This window comes from Halichoeres trimaculatus, unplaced genomic scaffold (genome assembly GCF_033239565.1).
Source record: "Halichoeres trimaculatus isolate MK-OKI-2021-1 unplaced genomic scaffold, fHalTri1.1 fHalTri1_scaffold_12, whole genome shotgun sequence".
NCBI classification, from domain to species: domain Eukaryota; kingdom Metazoa; phylum Chordata; class Actinopteri; order Labriformes; family Labridae; genus Halichoeres; species Halichoeres trimaculatus.
Window position 1 is genome coordinate 32960926 of NW_027437190.1, and position 18221 is coordinate 32979146.

Genomic DNA, 18221 nt, shown 5'->3' on the forward strand with positions numbered 1-18221 from the left:
TTGAAAATTGCTTGAAATGCATTGAAAAGAAGCAAAACAAAACTTGAATCTGCAAATTTCAGGCCCTTAAATAACTCAAACAACAGGAACTACATCGCTAACAATAATACATGTTAAAAAAATAAATAAATGAATACATAAAATATGGTTGTTACCCCTGCACACAGTAAAGTGCAGCACACTCAAAGGTCACACTGTTCACTTTTTTTGGCACATGTCTGAATTTTTCCCTCTTTATTTGATGACGCTGACAGGGTGGTTTTATGTTTTATGATATTTTTATAATTTGGTGAAGCTGCCATCATCACCTCACTGTGGCCATTAATAATCAAATAGCACCACCTCTCCAAACCTGCGGGCAAACCTCTCCTCTGTTGACATTAAGGTTCCTGACCCCAGCATGTGGTGTGGGGGGCACCCAGGGGTCCAGGACTGAGCTTAAGTCTACTTTTCATTTCCTTATAATTGTAATAATCTATAATAGGAGAAGTGGAGATTTTCATTAATCAAGTGTTGGTGAATTCTGACTGTCAGCACTTAAACGCAGACAGTTTAGAGTCATGAAAGTCTCACATATTTTCCCTCCGACCACACACTCTCCGGGGGTCTTAGAGGGGGAGAAAGCCCTGACAGCTCCGGCTTCTTTAATTGGCTGCTCGGTATCAGAGCTGCTGCGGGACGGTGGGAGTGTGACGTGGAAGGAGAGGCAGTGATTGGAGGGCAGGCCGGAATTATAAGGAGAGGGTGGATCGGTCTGAAGCTTCCTAAACACAGCCGGCCTCAGATCTGCCCCCGAAGAAGTCAGAGGAGTCAGTCCTGCTCCTGCTTTCCTCAACATGAATCCAAGCGGAGCTCCAGCCCGGCAGTGACAAGTGCTTCAAGGGAGGAGAGAGTCCCCGTCTGAGCGAGCAGGCTGTGCGTAAAAGGCGAGAACAAGGACGAGCTGTGCGTATCCTCTTTCCTGAGCTGGGAGCTAAAACAGGCGGAGCTCAGCCTTCCTGGTGGATTCTTTTTTTTAAATCAAAGGGAAATATTCAGATTTCTCCCCCGTCATGGAGTACACGTCCTCCCCGAAACCGCAACTCTCATCCCGGGCGAATGCCTTCTCCATAGCCGCCCTGATGTCCAGCGGGAAGCCCAGCAAGGACAAGGAGGCGGAGGAGAACACCATCAAGCCTCTCGGTAAGGCTGGGGAATGAAAAAGTCAAACCAAACACAAGGTGAAAACATTTTGAGGGAGATTGCAGATGTATAAGTTTATGATTTAAAAATCCTGAGAGTTAATGAAGGATGAAGAGGAGGTGCAGCCTCACTGACAGAAGGCAGGGCCGCTGCTGCAGATTGGAGATCGTGGGTCACATTTAACTTAAAGAAAGTTTAAAACATGAGGAGATAATTAAAATATTACTTCAGGATGAAACGTTAGAGCAAAAAAAAAAAAAGAAGAAAAGTGGATTGATGGGCCTGTTGTGCTTAATTCCTACACAATTAAAATTAAAAAATATCACATTATACCTTTAAAAGAGTTACCAAAACTAATTTTAAAACAAAGAATATTAAGCTGACATCGTGTTTTATATATAACCTGCAATGATGTACAGGTTTAATAGGCCAGTGTGCCTTGTTTAGATGTTTAATTTTATTTTGAGCAGTGATTATTCCAGAAAATTCGTATTTTTCAGTAAAGAGACGATTTTATAAAGGTGAGGAAAAATTAGCTTTAGAAATTTGAGAGTTAAAGATGTGTCATTTTTTTAAACAGATTTTATTTTATGTTATGGCAAATTTTTGTGACGTCCGTGTGAAATTTGAGGGTCATTTTAGTGCAATTTTGTCCAGAATTAATAAACAAAAACAAAACTCTACATGGATGAAAGACGAAAGAAAAAGAAGCAGTTTATTTATGCTAAATTATGCTATTTTTTATTTTATTTGGTTAAACAGAATTGTATCTATCATGGCCCTATAACAGAAAAAGAGCCAATATTTGACACTTTACGTTAAACTGCATAAAAAAAGATTGTTCACTTCCTGTTGGCTCACTACATTTTTCGAAATAACACGGTGAAGTTTACGTGTTTTTCCCCCTCTGTACCCTCTTTAAACCACACAGAGCAGTTCGTGGAGAAGTCCTCCTGTAACCAGCAGTCTCTGGCCGACCTGTCCTCCCTGGACGGGCACGGGGACTTCAGCGGGAGCGCGCCCCAGGTCTGCACGGAGCCGCTCATCCCCACCACCCCCGGGATCCCGAGCGAGGAGATGGCGAAGATCTCCTGCAGCTTGGAGACCAAAGAGTTGTGGGACAAATTTCACGAACTCGGCACAGAGATGATCATCACCAAATCTGGAAGGTACGGTTCATTTTTTAACTGTTATTTTTTAGTATCTTAAGTAAATACTTATGCATTTGGACCTGCAGTTATTGAGGAGTTAAGTCACAGCGTTAACAAAATAATAAAAATAAGCGTTCCAATTGGGTTATGAAAAAGCAGAAATAAAAATAGGCTGTATTTATGATAGTGTAATAGCTTTTCTTTTAAAAGGTTACAAAAAAATAAGTTGACCTATAACACATTTGGGGGGACGAATGGATTGTGTTTTAAAAGCAGCTGTAAATACACAATAAAAGCCTGGCTGCACAAATACGACAACGTAGTCAGGCAGATTTACCAGTCTGAGATGTTTTCAAGAACTACAGTTTATAAAATAAGAAATTTAAATTTTAAGCCATCAAAAGTATTTTTTTTTCGTGGGATGACATCTTAAATTAAAAAAGAAAAAGGAAAAAAAAATCAAGTTATGGACACGAAACTGGCCAGATCAGCATTTTCATAGAGAGTAGTGGCACAAGATTTTGCACGATGTAAATAATAATAATAAAAAAAGATTATTCTGCTCACCAACAACTCTAATGACCTACTAATAATTAAATTAATCGAAAAACTGCACAGGATGTTGTTTTTGGTGATAATATCAGCTCTAATCTCTCCATCAGGAGGATGTTCCCCACCATCCGGGTCTCGTTCTCCGGGGTGGACCAGGACTCCAAGTACATCGTGTTGATGGACATAGTCCCGGTAGACAACAAGCGCTACCGGTACGCCTACCACCGCTCCTCCTGGCTGGTTGCTGGAAAAGCAGACCCACCTCTGCCCGCCAGGTAACACACACACACACACACACACACACACACACACACACACACACACACACACACACACACACACACACACACACACACAAACTGCACTTTATACAGTCATAATAATAATAATAATAATAACAATAATAATAATAATAATACTTATATAATAATAATAATAATAATAATAATAATAATAATAATTATTATTATTATTATTATTATTATTATAATTATAACAATAACAAACGCTGAAATTAGTGACCTTTATTTAAATAAAATTTCAAACTATGTATTTATAAAAAGATGCCCGTTCAGTGTTTATACAAGCTGGTGAAAAGCAAGTTCAAAAAGCTCTGAGAGACAGACAGAATTGAGACTGATGACGTAATCAAATTTTACGCAGAAGCATCTGGAAGCTTTCACACAAAGGTGATTGAAATCAGAAATACGTCAAATTAAGGAATAAACCAGCTGGAAAAACACAGATAATGAAGTTTGGGTCTTTTCAGTAGCCTACGTGAAAAATGAGACACGTCAGGTGTTTTCATTATGATTTCAGGAGTCAGGGCACGCTAATTACGTCATTTTTATGCAAAATAGAAGAGAAAAGAAGTAATGATGATTATAAATGTTTATCTCTCAAAAAACGTCATTCCTGTAGTTTTAAGATTTTAAATAAGATAAAAAAAAAAGAGGAAGAGTCGTAATATGCCTGTGTCTGGGTCGTAGTTCCAGCAGGCAAAATCGAAAATTCTTGGATCTGTTTTTTTTTTTATATATAGGAGTAAAAAAGTAAAATGAAAAAGGAATGCTAATTAAACCAAATTTCCTAGCAGAAAAAAATACGATTAAAGAGCTCTCCACAAAACGTCATTCCTGCAGCGATTTATTTTTTCGTGTGGTGTCTGTCTGGGACCATAACTTTCGCAGGCCAAACCGGAAATGTTGGCCCCTTTTTATTTCCTCCATAAAAGTTCAATTTAACAAAATAATTAAACATAGAGGAAATATCTTTTTATTTGTCGAAATTCAAATAAATAAATAAATAAATAAAATTAAAATAAAGGAAAAGAAAATGATCTAGTTCCTTTTTTCTTCGCGGCACACAAACTTCCCGATGATTGGATATCAAACGTTCGAATTAAATCCCTCTCAGCCAATGACAGTCCGCCCTTTTCTTCCTTGTCTCCATGCAGGTTATACGTCCACCCGGACTCGCCTTTCACCGGAGAGCAGCTCATGAAACAAATGGTTTCCTTCGAGAAGGTGAAGCTGACGAACAACGAACTGGACCAGCACGGACATGTGAGCACCTGAGACTTTATTCTACCTGTGTGTGGAGAAAAAACGGCTCGTTTTGACCCACATGTATGTTCACGGAGGCCTAACCGCTAAAAACCATCCGTTAGGCCCAAACAGAAACGCTGTCCTCTGCCTCATGTAGCTAGGCTAAAGGTAGGGTGACATTGTAATTACACACCTGACAGAAGCAAATCGCTCGGTTAATCCTGCTTTCACTGAAGCCTTCGTTCAAAACACAAACGGACATATTCAGGTGTAATCCATTAATGAGCCAACCGTAAAACAGCCTGGGAAACAGAGACGTTAGTTTGGTGTGGTTTGGGTGTGTGTCAAACTTTAAAGTAGTCCCAAAATAGCTCACAGACAGACAGCTCCAATATGAAGCCAAAACACAGTAATTACTACACAAATGTAAAAGTATTTTTATATCTCTGAGTGACAGAGACATTTATTATCAGTGGGAGTAATTTTTACATGAATACAGTAGCTTTGAAAGATTTTATAAAAAAGTATTAATTAAAAAACATTATATTTAAGCTGACATAAAACAATTTACCACACCAAATACAGATCATAATGTTCAAACTATTCAAATAAATGAAAAAAGCAGTAAAAAAAAAAAAGCTGTGAATCTTTATTGTTTTTGCTAGATCTCAAACCACCAAGTTCCTACAATTCATACAAGGTGCAAATTTGTATTTTGTAGCTTAATAGTATTGTGTTTTTTTTTTATGGATGCTTTAAAACTATATAAATTCAGATTGTGTCACAACAATAGTTGTAGGAATATTGTAAATTTTACAACAGCTTATGCTTTTTATTATTTCTCACCAACTGTGAAATTTAAGACCTCCACTGACTACTCTATTATCACATTTTAACTTGAGATAACCTGATAGCAATACCAAATAGACCACAAGATTTAAATATTTTTAAATCTGTCATATTTAACTTTAAAGAATAGAAATTGAGTAATATAAAAAGTCTTTATTGTCATAAAAACAGAATTCGAAGTGCTTCAGACATCAAATATTTATTTCAGTGCAGAGAAACTACAGCACAGTCGATTGTATGTAATAATAATAATAATTTTCTCATGAAGAGTGTAATTTTGGTTGAATTTACTACATCAAATTTGATTGAGCTCGATAAAAGAAGAGGGATAAGTGTTGATGTGGAGCATTGTGAGCCAGTGTTTGAGGGATAAACAGAAAGTGTTGCTGGGCTGCAGCCAGACAGAAGTGATTACAGACTAAACTCTCACCTGCAGCTGTGTCAGTGTTAACTGCTTTATCTGTTCACACATGTCTCTTTCACTCTTTCTCTTTTCATCCAGCTCTTCTCTCTGTCTCTGTCTCTGTTATTATTCCATCTTTCTTTTTTCCCTTTCTTTTTATATCTGCTTTTCTTACCTTCTTTGAAATTCAATCGGACTGTGAGGCCTAAGTGGGTTGGATTTTGTTTGGCGTCTGCAGCTTTTGCGGTTTCATTTGTTTGAGAATAAGCTAGTTCGGAGGTGATAAATAAAAACAGAAAGCTCCACAAAAAAAAACAAAAGCAACCTGAAATCGAAAATCTGAGAAAGTCAAGACCAGAATTTAATGTCTTGGCTTTTTTCCACTCCAAATTTGGGGGCATCTTAAGAAAACTAAGACCAGACAAACTCGGCACCTTCTCTTCAGCTGTTTAGTCATTACACCGGCTTCACCAGCAGCTAAAACAAATTTCTAAGGAGCAAATTCAAGACTCTGCGAATACTATCTTTAAAATTTAGACATTAACTCTTTCATTAAAAAAGAAAAATATTTTTTTTTTGGTACTTTCTTTTCTTCAATCAATCAATCAAACTTTATTTGTGATACAAAGTGCTTTACATGGAAAAAAATAAAATGAAATAACAAGAAGTGGATTAAAAAGCAGAAAATTAAATAATTGCATGAAATGAAAACATAAGACCCCACAATCCCCAATTCTGGAAACAGAATTAGAGGACTGAGGAAACGCCATCTTGAATTAAAATGAGGAAACACAGGAGCCAAAACTTAAATAACAATTAATATAAATAAATAAATTAATTAATATTTAAAAATACTAGAGGGTAAGATAAGTAAATGTGTAAATAAATAAATAAATAGAATAATATAACAATATAAAATAAAAGTTTTCTTAGGTAGATTATCTTGAGAAAAGACCTCAAACAAACTTTGTATTAACTCTTTAATCAACATCCTAAGTAGGGGTGAACGAACCCTATCGGACTGATAGTTATCGGGTCGATAACGGGAAATTATTACATCATACCTATCAGTCTGATATTAAGCCGACTAGCCCCGATAACATCTGTGCCCTGCTCCCACTGCAAGACATGAATGACCTGCAGTAAATGATGCGTTCGAGTGCTGTCAGCATTAAAAAAAAGAAAGGCTTCCTGACTCGTAAAAAATTAAGAAAATTTGCAGAAAATGATGCGTTCAAGGGCTGTAGCCATAAAAAAAAAAACACTTCCTGACTCTGAAAATGTAAGAAAATTTGCAGTAAATGATGGGTTCAAGGGCTGTAGGCATTTCTAAAACAAACGCTTCCTGACTCGGAAAATTTAAGAAAATTTGCAGTAAATGATGCGTTCAAGGGCTGTTGGCATTAAAAAAAAAAAGCTTCCTGACTCAGAAAATTTGCAGTAAATGATGCGTTCAAGGGCTGTTGGCATTTAAAAAAAAAAGCTTCCTGACTCGGAAAATTTAAGAATTTTTTTTACATGTTTTACATAAACAATAAAAATATAAACTCAAAAAGGCTGAAAGAAGGACTAGCAAATGTGAGAAATGTGATTTTCCGTCACACCCTAAATGCATCACAACATGCACACAGCACAGCATGTTTACGCTTCAAAACAGAAAACATGGAGTCAACTGTTGCTTCAATACTTCAAACCTAATCAGTCACCTGAAGCGTAACCGTCACTTTGAAAAAGAAAATGAGAATTTAAGACAACTGAAACAGCAAATAATAAGCCGTTCTTAAGATGAGTGGGGAATCGTTTTTCTCCCTGTCTCATTAATCCTCTCCGCTCTCTGCAGATCATCCTCAACTCCATGCACAAGTACCAGCCGAGGGTCCACATCATCAAGAAGAAGGATCACACCGCCTCGCTGCTCAACCTCAAGTCTGAGGAGTTTCGCACTTTTGTCTTCGTGGAGACCGTCTTCACCGCTGTCACGGCGTATCAGAACCAGCTGGTGAGTGATCAGCTGACATTTAACGACAAAGAAAGTAATGAATACTGACGAGCTGCAGGAGTTACATGGTAAGGTCATCGTTGCAGAGCACTACAGTTTGAGCTCTGTGGAGGTTTAATGTTGTGTGGATTGGTTGGTCCCAGGCTGCAGGAAGAAACGTGTTAAGACAAGAAAAGATTTTTCACTCATGCTGTCGTCTCTCCTGCTGTTTCTCAGATCACCAAACTGAAGATCGACAGCAACCCGTTCGCCAAAGGCTTCAGAGACTCGTCACGACTCACAGACATGGAGAGGTACAGGGGCTTCTGGGTCCTGCACTGTTTGTTCGTTTCCCGTCGATGACATGCTCCGACTTCCCAGATTTTCTTATCTCCTCTGTGCCGTCCTGTTTTGTTTTTCTCAGATTTATTTCTGTCTTTCATTCAGTTTACCCTTTTATCTCTGTCCTGTCTTTTTTGTTGTCATCATTTTTGACAGTCTTGTTCCTCCATTATTGAAATTTATTTTATTTCTGTTTTCCTTCTTTTTCTCAATTCTTAGGTTTTGTTTCAGTCTCTTTTTCCACTTATCCATTTTTCCTTCTCCCCTTCATTCTTTCTTTTTTATCCTTTTCTTTTAATGAACATATTTTCCTTTTTTATATATCATCCTTGATACTTTTTTCTTTTCATTTCTCTTTTTTTTGACATTATCTTCCCTTGTTGTGTCTTTTCTTTCCTTTATATCTTCTTTTTCTCTTGTTTTAGCTTTTTAAATTTTTCCTTTTTTGATCTTTTCTTATTAATCCTTCTTGTATTTATGGCTTTTTCCTCCGCCTTCCTCTTTATATTTAATTTCAGTGTCTCTACTCATCTTTCACAACTGGTTTCCTTTATTTCTTGTCTCACTTTTATTTTTTTCAAAATCAGAATTAGATTTAGTGATTTTTTTTCACCTTAAAAGAAATTATCTTTGGTCTAATGGAGCAGATAAAATCAGAAAGCATGAATATAACGATATTAAAATTACAAAAACAAGTCTTTGCTTAACTAAATAGGAAAAAAACAGATATACACTAACATAAGACACACACACACGAACAAAACAACTGTTTTCCATTGTGTGCGACACACACACACACTCGCAAACACACACACTTATGATCACAAACAGGATTTTTATGGACGCTGCCAAAACACACACTTCTGGTAATTTCTGATTCCAGCGCTCGGGCCTGGATCAGCTGACAAACTCAAACCATCCGTCCGTTTCCCTTCAATCAGACGGCCCAGATACAGCCCCCTCCTCACTCCTCCTCATCTTCTTCTTCTTCTTCTGTCTTTTCTTTTTGAGGGCTGTGAATTAGACCTGATCAATTGATCTTCGGGGAGCTGCAGAAATCACATTAGTCTGGAGTCGGCCACTGCACTAAAACACACTCTAATTCAATCGGCTGCAGTGACTGATTGAAACCAGCATGTCCCGCGTCACCCCCACTCTGCCTTTGTCCTACCCCGTCCCTGCTGTGCATTGTGGGAGCTCACCGCGGCCTCTGTGCCGGAGGGGCCCGACGCTGATAAAAACACACACATTTGTACTCCTCTGCTGACAGATATTGCACTTTCCTAACCTAATTGGAGGGGCAGCAGAGGAGGGGGCTGCTAATGTGGACGCATGGCTCTGATGATGCAGACCACTCGCCCGTCTGGACACACACACACACACAGGCACAATACTTCCCCCAACAATTTGTGTCACTGTGTCTGAGAAGTGCTTCCTGACAAGACTCAAACGAGCTAATGCACTTTGTGGGACACTAAACACACACACACACACACACAACTTAGGCACATGAACACACAAGTAGATTTGTAAAAATAAAAACTAGACTCACTTTTGTTGTTCTAAAACCTGTGACCCGTCAGATTGGGACACTTGAAGCTGCTGTGAGAAACTTTTTGGTTTGTGTTGAGTATTGCGCCCCCTGTGGCTCCAGTGTTTTACCCTTTTTTGCACGATTTGTCCCGGAAAAATGCATTTTTTTAATCGCCTTGTAACTAAATCTTATTTATCTGCTCAGTAGTTTCATGAATTTGATAAAAAAATTCAATGAATAACTTTAAAGTTGCAGAATGACCGGTCTAGGTTTTTAGAGTGGTAAAAAAAAAACGTCCAACCCTTTGTGAAAAGAGTCCGTTCCACTGTGTTTTTTTGTTTTTTAATGAAAAAAGAGATTTATTTTGGGGCTCTCTCTTCGGCTTTTGCTGCAGGGAAAGTGTTGAGAATCTGATCCACAAGCACTCATACGCACGATCGCCGATACGGACCTACGCCGGCGACGAGGAGAACCTGAGCGAGGACGGGCACTCGGCACACGCCAGAGGTGAGCTACTCAGAGGAATCCCATTTAACACAGCTCATGTGGATGTTTAAAATAATCTGTTTGTCTGACCCTTAAGTCTCCTTTTTATGTCATTGGTTGAGAATAGTTGACAGTTGAGACTCTTTCACAGAAATTCACAAACATGAGGTCAGATTTGTTGCAATCCTGTTGTAACTTAGGCAGTATAAATCAAACTGGGAGACTCTTGGGTGTGGGTTTGTCTTCTCACTGAAAAATATTGTAGTTAATGCCAATACCAACAGATAATACTCAGAGAAAAATAATCTTATGTTCAGTAAGTCCTCCTCACTAGTAGTTGGCACTACATGCTAGGGGTGGAAGAAAAATCAACAATCAATAACTCTATATTTTTTGTTTGACAATATCAAAATCTGGATTCTTTGTCAAAAAATCTTTTTTTTTTTCAAATTTGAATTCTTCATTTCAGTCTTTCTTTATGAACTGGATTGAAAAAAATTACCACTTTTCTCCAGCAGGGGGCGAAATGTTTCTCTCTGATTCATGTGATGTGCATTTTATGGAAAAATATGACTCCTGATATAGTCTGTTGACATTATCATCATCATATAACTTTATATAACATGTTCACATGGTCTGGTGTTAAAAAAACAAAGTGAAAATTGCAAAAAACTAAATTTCGTAGGATCGTAATTTAAATCGATTTGTCCTAGCCCTCATACTTTCTGCAGTTTAACACCACAGCAAATACAAGAGCTCCTCGACTTACGTTGTTTCGACTTTACAACGCCAATAAATATATGTAGGTAAGAAAATAAAAAAGGTTTCAAAGTTACGCCACTCTGTTCATAAGCTCCTACGATGCGCATTAGTTTTTGACGTGGAGTGCATGTGAATACACAGCTACACATCAGCATCGTCCCACTCTGTCTCTGGTCGTGTCTGTTTAAATGAAATTTCTATTTCACCGTTTTCCCATAAATATTAAGTATAAAACATGTATTTGGATAGCTTTTTAGAAATTTAGGGTAAAAATACGACTTATGCAGAATTTCAGGTTACGACACGTCATAGAGGGAACTTGTTTGTAGCTCACAGACCGCTCTGTATGCGTCAGGCCCTGTTCCAACAACATGAACGAATAAGGGAGAGTTAACAGTTTAACTTTTTTATTTTGAACTTTGTGTATTTTAAAAAATACTTAAACTGTGGGGAGTAGAAAGAGCAGATATTTGCCTGAATATGTAAGGAGTTAGGGATGGGTACCTTTCTCATTTGAAATGGTACAGATGCCCGGTACCTAGCAATTGGTGTTGGTACTCAATGGTACCAATCTTTGGTACTTTTCTTGTGTTTATGTGGTAAAAAATATCAGTTTCTTTAATAATATTCTTTTTTTAATTTAACATATTTATTCTTTAATATTTAACCTTGTAATGCTGCGTTCATGTCCAGCATGGAAAATCATCTATCCTCCACTCCCTCACTGTCACAAGGATGGGTTTAATTAACGAAACATGGTACCTTTAGATTTTATGTGAATCACTACCTGGTACTTTTGACTGAATTTGGTCAATACCCACAAAAATACCTAATTAGGTACCCATCCCTAGAAGGAGTAGAAGTAAAAAGTTGGCTAAAAAATGGTGTGTTTTTGGCATCAAAGCTTCTGTGAAACAAACTCTGTGTCTGTGTTTTTAAGCTGTTTTGAGGAGACGAGGCAGATTTCTGCAAAGACTTTACAGAAAATCAAATAATCCTGGGAGCTATTTTAGTTTATCTGCGATCCTTTAACTTGTCGACTGTCTTTTCACTCTGGTTTAGCTTTAATAAGTCTCTATGAACAGACATCTGCTGCCAACACACAGAAAAGCAGAAAGCCCAGTGTCTGTAGATTAATATCAGAGGGGCTCAGGGATTATTTCTGGTCTAATCATCGACCTTTTTAGATAAAACAGTTGAAATAAGAAAACTTTTTTTAGGTTTATCCTCTGATATGTAATTTATTTCTCCTGCAGGCTCAGCGTTCACCGCCTCAGACAACCTCTCCCTGAGCTCCTGGGTCACCACCACCTCTGGTTTCTCCGGCTTCCAGCACCCGCAGACCCTGTCGGCCATGGGCACGGGCACAGCCTCCCTCCCCCACCCCATCCAGGGCTCCCTGCCCCCCTATAGCCGGCTGGGCATGCCGCTGACACCCACCGCCCTTGCAGGAACCATGCAGGGCAGCGGGCCGTCCTTCCCGTCCTTCCACATGCCGCGTTACCACCACTACTTCCAGCAGGGGCCGTACGCCGCCATCCAAGGACTGCGTCACTCCTCCACCGTCATGACGCCTTTTGTATGACTCTGACGTTCATCCTCGGCCCAGTTTAACCAGTTACTCCTCCACCCTGGCTCCTCACCCTCATCCTGTCTGACCTTCCCTCTGGACTTTGTAAATACTCACCGCGGACAGCGACTTGAAGACGATGTGACGAACTGACCTGGGAAACCCAGAGAGTAGAACAGGAAACATTTGGAGACAAAATATCCACAACCTCACAACAAACTGATGCAAGACGACAAAAGGAGCATGTTTGGTTCTGGCCTTTTAAGAACAGGAAGTGGATCCTGGAATCCTCCACGGACTGAACAGACTCTCAAACGAAGCTGCCTGAATCAGTCGTTTCTGAACGTTTGACGTGAGACTTTGTTGGATTTCATCATATCATCAGAGCGGCAGGTCGGCCGCCTCAGCTTCCTCTGTTTTCAGAGAGGCAGCCATATGTACAGCTCTAACTTCACGCTCCAAACAAGCGTAAAAAAGAAAAAAACATTGTACAAAGATGTAAAATCCACATTTACTCATAGGACAGTTCTCACTGTAGAGTTAAAATAGGACGCATGCTGACCGCAGTAGACCAACACAGGGTAAACTTTATACGGAAGAAACGGAGGGAAATGAGTCGACCTGCAACGACGGGCAGAGTTTTAATAAACCTGAAAGGCTCGGTCACACCAGACCTTACAACACAACCTTAAAAAACGAAATTGGAAATGCGATTAAGATGAAAGGAGACGCTCGAGACCGGATCAGGGAAAACAGAGGAGTTCAAGTCGTAGATCGTTTTCTGAGACGATAATTTTTAACACCAGGGTCGCACTGATGTGAATCAGCTGTTCAGATTATGGTTAAAAGTTTGTTTTTTACGGAGCCCCAGATATGACATGGTTAAAAAGAAAATACTACTTCCTTCCCATGAAATATAACAATGTCATGTCTAGGCTTCCGTAGTTTTTTAAAGTTATTTCAGGGGATTTTTTTCCCCTTTTATTAAATAAGACAGCTGCAGAGAGTCAGGCCTGAGAAAGCCGAGACAAGCGGCACACGCCTTAAAGATGCCATGAAGGGGATCTGTTTTAACCGGACTGCAGTGCCACCTTCTGGCCCGGAGTCTCACACACACTGTCGTGAAGACGTGACTTTTCACCTGGCATGTTTGTTTTGTGACAATTTTTTTTTTCTTTTTTTATAAACAGTTACGTGGCGCTGCTGTTTGAAGCGTGACAAGAAGCAAACGCCGTCAGTTTGTTTGTAGTTTAGTAGCCGTCTAGAGGCGCACAGATACCGATCCAGGTATTGGTGGGAAGGGTCGGATCCATGGTGCCGATCCAGGCAACCAGCCTTCTTCCTTTCCTGTATTACCGGCACTTTTGGATACTTGATTTTGAGTGTACAACGGCGTATTAGGGCCACTTAGAGAAATAATTAAAAAAAAAACGAAAAATTAAACTTGACATTTTCGAGATAAAAACTAGAAAGTTTCAATTGTTAATGAACTCAAAAACTTACTAGTATATAAAGTCCCAATTTTGTGTAGGTTGTCATGTACTTCACTGAAAGAGGGACTGAATTGACAGCCTCATCAGATTGTACTTTGAGTTGTTCTCAGCAATAAGGAGATACGACAGGTTTTAGAAGATCACAGACGAACAAATAGATCATGGAAGGACACATAAACATCTGATGTCTCCCTTATCTGTCACAAAACAACCTTCAATTCTACAATTGTTTATTTTTGTTGTTGTTTTTTTTCAGCTTAGCTTTTTTCAGCTTATCTCTCAAGCCTGGCATCCCCTGTGCATCAACTAACATTCGGGACTAGTGACTTCATAAACTAGTAAATTTACGACTTTACAAGCTCGTAAGTTTGTGACTCCATCAACTCGCAAATTTACTAGTTTATTAAGTCGTAAAGTTTCCACTTTATGAAGTTGCAAATTTTTCAGTTTCTAAAGTCGTAAATTTACGACTTTAGAAACTGAAAAATTTGTTACCAGTCTACAAGTTAAAAAATATTACAATTTAATATTAATTTCTTCACATTCTGAAGCTTGTTTTCTTTACCAAACTGCTGGTAAACATTTAAATATTTTGTAGTTTAAATTAGGGCTGAACAATTAATTGAATTTAAACCGAGTTCAATTTTAGAATCACAGTCTGCCATTTATAAAAAAAATATTATTTAAAAAAAAGTTCCCCCTTCAGTCTATCCAATTTCGACACAATGTGTAGGCCTCGCCTTCAAACTATAAAATGATATAGAATGATTTTATTAATTGTTTTAGCAAATAATGCCAAAGATACCCCCCCTAAAAAAATAAAAAATAAATAAATAAATAAAATAAATATAATAAGATTAAATAAATAAATGAAATAGCATGCTAAATCGCAATCCCAATATTGGTCCAGAAAAAATCGCAAGTAGATTATTTTTCTAAATCGTTCAGCCCTAGTTTAAATAAATATTAACTTCAGTAACTCCACGCACTCATTTTTGGCCTTTTACCTAAAACATTACCAGTCTTATCTCACAGTAGGGCATGCAGGGTATAAAAAAAACCACAGTTCACTCTTCTCACTGCTCCAGTTTTACGTCTAAAACGATCGTCTCAGCGTGACTCAGAGCTCTCCTTCCTGAAAGTCCCACGCTGATGACTTCCTGCTCCTCTTGTCGTTGTGTCCCTGAGAGGATTTGCTTCTTATACTTCGACCCCTGAACATTTGAAGGCATCTCAGTCATCCTGACTTTGATATTTTTACCTTTCAAGCTTCTAAGATATCTTTCTTCTCTGGTGTGACCGTGACTTTAATAAGTTCAACTCTTAACTAAAGTCTAAATCTGTCCCTCCTGGTAACAATAGAGAAAGGTTTCAGCCTCCTAACGCAGAGCGAAGACGTCTGTTTAACGTCTTGTTTATTGCTGTAAACAGAAAACAGAGCTTTGTCTCCACCGCCGTGTTCAGGGAGCTGTTAGCAGCAGGTGTTAGCGAGCTGATTCATGGCAGCATCAGAGCGTGTCGACAGGCCGTCCTCACCTGGAAATAATGACTCTGTGCCACCGGACGGAGCAGGACTCTGCTGCTGGAGCAGAAACAGTTAGCGTTCATTTTCAGCAGAAGCTTTCTATTTATTCAGCAATGTTTTCAGGCTGTAAAAGCAGCTCCTCTTCCAGGTTAATGCCTTTTTCTTTCTGTCATTGGTAGATATACAAAACAGTGTTCCATATACAGTCAGATATCAAAAAGAAATGCAAAAACCTGCTTTTTTTTTAGAGGCAAAAAGTAAAGATTTGGTCAAAAATACTCCTTTTTTATTCACCGTCCAGAGGCAGATCCATCATTTCCTCCTTATTTCACTTTTTTAATCCAAACCTATGAAGGGATTCCAGTTTAAAAAAGGTTTTTATGCCTGAATTATCAGTCAGATTATTGATGGATTCATCATTATTTCTTTTTTAAGCTCATATTTTCTTTATCAGCCTCAAACATCCTGTAAACCATCAAAGATTAGAAAAAAACAGCCGTTAAAACAATATTTTTTTTTTGTTTCTGAGAGATTTAAACTGCAAGAACATTTTTATGAATGCAGCTTAATTTTTTCATTAAAAAAAAACATAAAAGAAAGAATACTCCAAAGAAATGCTCTTTTTCTGCCTCCTCAGCAGCGAGTCGATGGATCTAAAATGTGGCGTTTTGTTGTCCCAGCTCTGAACACGGTGACAGCACAGACCTGAAACTTTCTGTTGTTTAAGGACGGTTAAAATATAAAGTGCTGCCCACCACTGAAAAACTCTCTTCATGGATTTTTCTGTTTTACGCCGTTATCAAACAAACACGACACAGAACGAGATTGTTTTTGATGATTTTTTAAGTGCAATATATTTATTTTACTCTCTGGAAATAATGTGTAATGTATTATGTCGCATTAAAAAAATAGTTATTTGTAAACCTTGAGAAATATATATCATCACCCAAACTCTTGAGTTTTTTTTCCTCGCACTGAAACTGTACAGTTTTTTGTTTTGTTTGTTTTTTTAAAAGATCACGTCAGAAGAAATGAATAAAAGTCATGGAAACATTTTGAAAACAAGTTTCTGAATCCAATCGCAGATTAATGAGCAGGGGCGGCGTTATGGGTGGGCACAAGGGTCCCAGGCCCACCCTAAAATTTTATTTTAGTTTTTGTTTATTTATTTGTTTTAAAAAATCAGTTAAAAATTGTTAAATTTTCTCACTTATGTTTGTTTTGTTAGTGATTAGTGGTTGTTAGTGTTAGATGCTCTGTCTGTAAAATGAGCGCCTTTTTTTTTTTAACCTGTTGGGAAAAATAACTGAGCTTTAGATGGGTGGGATCACAATGTTAATTTATTTTCCCGCGGTTAATGTCCTCGCTTTTACATCTCATAATAAACAGAACAGTGTAGCAGTGCAACCTACAGGTGCAATAGAGCGCCACCTTTGGTCAGAACCATGAAGAGCAATTGCAGGTAGATTTGTCTGATGCACAAACGGGTTAGAAAAATTAAATCCAAGGTTGAAAAAGGAACTAAATCTAGTTTAAAACCAAATTTAGTAACAGTAGTATGTTGTCAGTCTTTTTTTTATTTATTAAATTAATGATCTGAAAATTTTTGTAACTAAAGGCTCAGAGAAAATTTGTCTGGCCCAGACAAATTTAGTTTAATGACTCAGGATAAACTATTCTTTGAATTTTCTGTTAAAACATGCTTTGAATGACAAAGGTAAACTGCAAAACCTGAAACTGAAGCCAGTGTTAAGCTGTTATTTCTGGTAATAACATCTTCAGATTAAGATAAACTTTATTAACCTCCCCTGAATCATGCTATGTATACACACACACACACGTTCATCCTACACTTTGCACAGAAACACGCCCTGATTAGAGAGCTCAGAGTGGTGGTGCTGCACTCTGTACACACCTGAGCAGTTGGAGGTTTGGTACCTTGAGAATTTATGCCAACATCTCCCCAGTTATCTTCCCAAACCCCAGTCTCTGTCTGCACCAGGGCTTAAACCAGCAACCCTCAGATCACAAAAAACAAGTTCCTATGAACTGAGCCACTGATGCCCACCTACCCCTTTTACAGTCGCTAAGTCATTAAAAAAATCTTATTTGAAGATACTGAAAGATAATTTCAAGAAACTCTAGAAGTCATTTATCTTATTGCATCGTCACATTTTTACTCTTTACAAACAATTCAGACATAATTTCTGTTTATTTTGTTTGAAATAAGAAATTTCCTGAACTCTCATGTGAGTATGACTTATATTTAGTCTTTTAAGACCACTTCACTGAAGATAAAACAAAAACAGTTGCTTAGAGTTCAGGGTTTTGCAGTGTGGGTCTATGCTGCCACCTGGTGGTGAAATGGAACCAAGCTTCTTTAATTCTATAACTCCTACAGGATACAGTGGGGGAAATAAGTATTGAACACGTCAACTTTTTTCTCATCACATTTATTTCCAAAGCTACAATTCAAACAAAATTTCTCCTAGACATTGGTATTAACTCAAATAATCCACACATGAAAAGAAATCACAACGTTCAGGTCCATAAATAATGATTATGTGGAATTAAGTACGATAACACAGGAAAAAAGTATTGAACACGCTAACTGAGACTCATCTAATACTTAGTGGAGAAGCCTTTGTTTGCAGTGACAGCTTCCAGAAGCTTCTTGTATGTTTTAACTAATCACCCACACTGCTCAGGTGGGATTTTGGCCCATTCCTCTGCACAGATCGTCTTTAAATCTGGAATATTCTTTGGTGCCCTCTGGTGAACCCTTTTCTTTACTTCTTTCCACAAATGTTCAGTTGGATTGAAGTCAGGTGATTGACTAGGCCATTC

General features: G+C 38.2%; 1 protein-coding gene across 1 annotated transcript; it reads left to right on the forward strand.

The window, feature by feature from the left end:
* Positions 1-787: 787 nt before the first annotated feature.
* Positions 788-16465, forward strand: tbx20 (T-box transcription factor 20). Its single transcript, XM_074682617.1, has 8 exons — positions 788-1182; positions 2114-2351; positions 2996-3160; positions 4342-4450; positions 7525-7683; positions 7900-7976; positions 9933-10045; positions 12043-16465. Exons 1-8 carry the CDS (start codon positions 1053-1055, stop codon positions 12369-12371), a joined length of 1320 nt encoding a protein of 439 aa, XP_074538718.1. The 5' UTR covers positions 788-1052; the 3' UTR covers positions 12372-16465.
* Positions 16466-18221: the final 1756 nt, after the last annotated feature.

Coding starts and splice junctions, on each gene's coding strand:
- tbx20 (XM_074682617.1), top strand. CDS start 1,053: ATGGAGTACACGTCCTCCCCGAAACCGCAACTCTCATCCCGGGCGAAT. Junction 1,183..2,113: donor GAACACCATCAAGCCTCTCG/GTAAGGCTGGGG, acceptor TAAACCACACAG/AGCAGTTCGTGGAGAAGTCC. Junction 3,161..4,341: donor GACCCACCTCTGCCCGCCAG/GTAACACACACA, acceptor GTCTCCATGCAG/GTTATACGTCCACCCGGACT.